Raw genomic sequence first — 3,106 nt, 5'->3', positions numbered from 1 at the left:
GCACTCTACCAAGGGCAACATAGTGAGACTTTGTCTCAAAAAAAAAAAAAAAAAAAAGAGGTTGCTGTAGCCAGAATGTGTCTGAAACACCCATTTGCTCAATGCAACTGGTTTCAGAGACATCCAGTTTATTTTTATTTTATTTTATTATTTTATTTACTATTCTATTTTTTTTAAATTTTTATTTCATTTCACTCTGATACCCCGGGTAGAGTGCCTTGGTGTCACCATAGCTCACAGCAACCTCAAACTCCTGGGCTTCAGCAATCCTCTTTCCTCCTGAATAACTGGGACTACAGGCACCTGCCACTATGCCCAGCTAGATTTCCTACTTTGAGTAGAGACGGGTCAGGCTGCTCTGGCTCAGGCTGGTCTCAAACTCCTCATGGCAAGAAATGGATCTGCCTTGGCCTCCTAGAGTGCTAGGATTACAGGTGTGAGCCACCACACCCTGCCCCATTTGCTTCATTTTAACCAAGGTGCTGTCCTTCCAAAAAATAGTCTAGGATATAAGAGGTCTAGGACTTAGTTCCAGGGAAGAGGTAAACATTATGTTCTCAAAAAGAAAAAATAGTAGTTTGGGCTGGGTGCATGGCTCATGCCTGTAATCCTAGCACTTTGGAACCTTGGTGCAGAGGATCGCTTGAGCCAAGGAGTTTGAGAACAACCTGGGCACCTTGATGAGACCCTGACTCTACAAAAATTTTAAAAATAAGCTGGGAATGTTGGTGCAGGCCTGTAGTCCCAGTTACTGGGGAGGCTGAGGCAGGAGAATCACCAGAGCCCAGGAGTTTGAGGTTACTGTGAGCTGATTGCCCCATGGCATCCCAGCCCATGTGACAGAATGAGACCTTGTGTCTTAAAATATAAATAACAGCTCATGCCCATAACATAGTGGTTATGGCACTGGCCACATTCACCAAGGGTGGGGAGTTTGAGCCCTGCCTGGGTCAGCTAAACAATAATGACAACTACAACAAAAAGATAGCTGGATATTGTGGCGGGTGCCTGTAGTTCCAGCTACTTGGGAGGCTGAGGCAAGAGAATCGCTGAAGCTCAAGAGTTTGAGGTTGCTGTGAGCGCTGACACCATGCTGTTCTACCCAGGGGAACATGGTGAGACTGTCTCAAAATAAATAAAATAAAAATATAAATAAATTAAAAAAAAGAAAAACCATGTTTAGCATGACCTGTTACCATGACTATACAGTGTCTCCTGCATCATGAAATTACTGTCCAAGGATAATGACAGAGGAAGCTTCTTTATTTTTCAAGACAGAGTCTCACTTAGTCTCACGGTAGAGTGCTATCATGTCATAGCTCACGGCAACCTCAAACTCTTGGGCTCAAGTGATCCCCTTGCCTCAGCCTCCCGAGTAGCGGGGACTACAGGCACCTGTCACAACACCAGGATATTTTTAGAGATGGGGGTCTCACTCTTGCTCAGGCTGGTCTTGAATTCATGAGCTCAGATGCCTGCCCTCAGCCTCCTAGAGTGCTGGGATTATAGGCATGAGCCACTGCGCCAGCCAAGGAATCTTCTCTGGATATTTAAAATTAGTTCAAGTTTCCTTAACCATGGAAGGAAACATCCAGGTTTGAAAAAGAGTGGCAGATAGCACAATTTTATCCCAACTCCTGCTCTTATAAGTTTTCTCATTATAGATCTCAGTTTTAAATTTAGAGATGGGGGTCTCACTATGTTGCCCAGGCTGGACTAAAACTCCTGGGCACAAATGATCCTCCTGAGAGCCTGAGAGGGGAATAGCACACTGGGCAGCTCTTGTTTCTTTTCTTTTTTCTGAGACAGTGTCTCAAGCTATTGCCCTGGGTAGAGTGCCATGGCCTCATGGCTCACAGCAACTTCCAACTCTTGGGCTTAAGTGATTCTCTTGCCTCAGCCTCCCAAGTAGCTGGGACTACAGGTGCCCACCACGATGCCCTGCTGTTTTTTTTTGTTGTTGTTGTTGCAGCCGTCATTGTTGCTTAGCTGGCCCGGGGCAGGTTCAAACCCACCAGCCTCTGTGTATGTGGCTGGCGCCCTACCCACTGAGCTACAGGCACTGCTCCAGATCTTGGTTTTTAACAGCAATACTAAGTTCTAGTAAGTGTTAAGTATAAATATAGAAAATGCTACCAATCATTATTGTAGGAGGACTATAAAATGAATCCCAATTTCAGAGATATTGTGGGGGGAAAAAAAAACTGTCTTAATGAAGGAAAAAAGGGCACATAGAAAATAATTTATTATTCATTCCTAACATTGGTTTGCTTCTTTACAACTAATTTTTTCACTTTTGTATTCACAGGTTAAGGAAACTTTTCAGCCGGAGGCCACGTACTGTCCTCATATCCAAAAAGGGACGATCTTTGATGAGTAAGTTCCTTACTTTATAAATTTGTTCACACGTACGAAATCATCACCTCCCAGGCTTACTGGGGTTTCCCAGGCAGAACTGGGTTCTAATGGGTCATGCAATTTGGGCACGAGAAGATGGTGTCTGCCTTACCTCTTCACAGCCTGAACCTCCATCGTTGCTTTCTTTAGCTCTGCTGTCATTTGGAGTTTGTTGATTGTTTCTTGTGCTGCGCTGGAAAGTAATGGAGGTTTGTTAGTTTGTTGTGTGTTCCGAAAAACTAAAAAAAAAAGAAGGGAGGGTAAGGGAGGATTCAGCCAGAGTGAAGAAACTCACATTTTAAGAGCATCTACAGATCGCTGGTCATTTTCTCGAAGGAACTCTTCAAAGGCCATTGCGTCGTCTTGGAGTTTTTTTTCGGCTTTTGTGAGTTGTCTTTCTTTCCTCACCATGTGTTTTTCAAACTTTTTTATTGTGTTTCTTTTGGTTGCCAGAGTGTACTAGGAGTGTTGAAAACAGAGGTACGAGAACATTATTCCACATTTCTAGCGGTCCATTTCAATCATCTCTGACTAAAGGGGAAAGTTCACGTGTGTTGGTAAGTGATCCTTTGCATCAGAAATAATGTGTCCAAATCTCGGGGCAATGGCCTTCATTTTATGAAAGACTTTATTTTATGAAAGAGTTTATTTTGGGGGGATAGTTAGAAGGGAGACTAATTCCTTTCCCTTACTTTGTTTTTTTTTTTTT

At 43.3% G+C, this 3,106-nt stretch overlaps 1 protein-coding gene across 1 annotated transcript in view; it reads right to left on the bottom strand.

Moving 5' to 3' along the window:
• Window positions 1-3,106, bottom strand: part of CCDC38 (coiled-coil domain containing 38) — a 62,763-nt gene that overhangs the window by 36,225 nt on the left and 23,432 nt on the right. The window contains exons 5-6 of the mRNA XM_023509433.1: window positions 2,693-2,856; window positions 2,510-2,590 (exon numbers count right to left, since the gene is read on the bottom strand). Of these exons, the coding sequence (XP_023365201.1) occupies window positions 2,510-2,590; window positions 2,693-2,856 (245 nt within the window). The remainder of the gene's footprint in view (window positions 1-2,509; window positions 2,591-2,692; window positions 2,857-3,106) is intronic.

This window comes from Otolemur garnettii, unplaced genomic scaffold (assembly GCF_000181295.1).
Source record: "Otolemur garnettii isolate 467f Iridium unplaced genomic scaffold, OtoGar3 scaffold00007, whole genome shotgun sequence".
Taxonomy (NCBI): Eukaryota; Metazoa; Chordata; class Mammalia; order Primates; family Galagidae; genus Otolemur; species Otolemur garnettii.
Note: the sequence above shows the minus strand (reverse complement) of the source record. Positions and strands in the feature narration are given on the sequence as shown.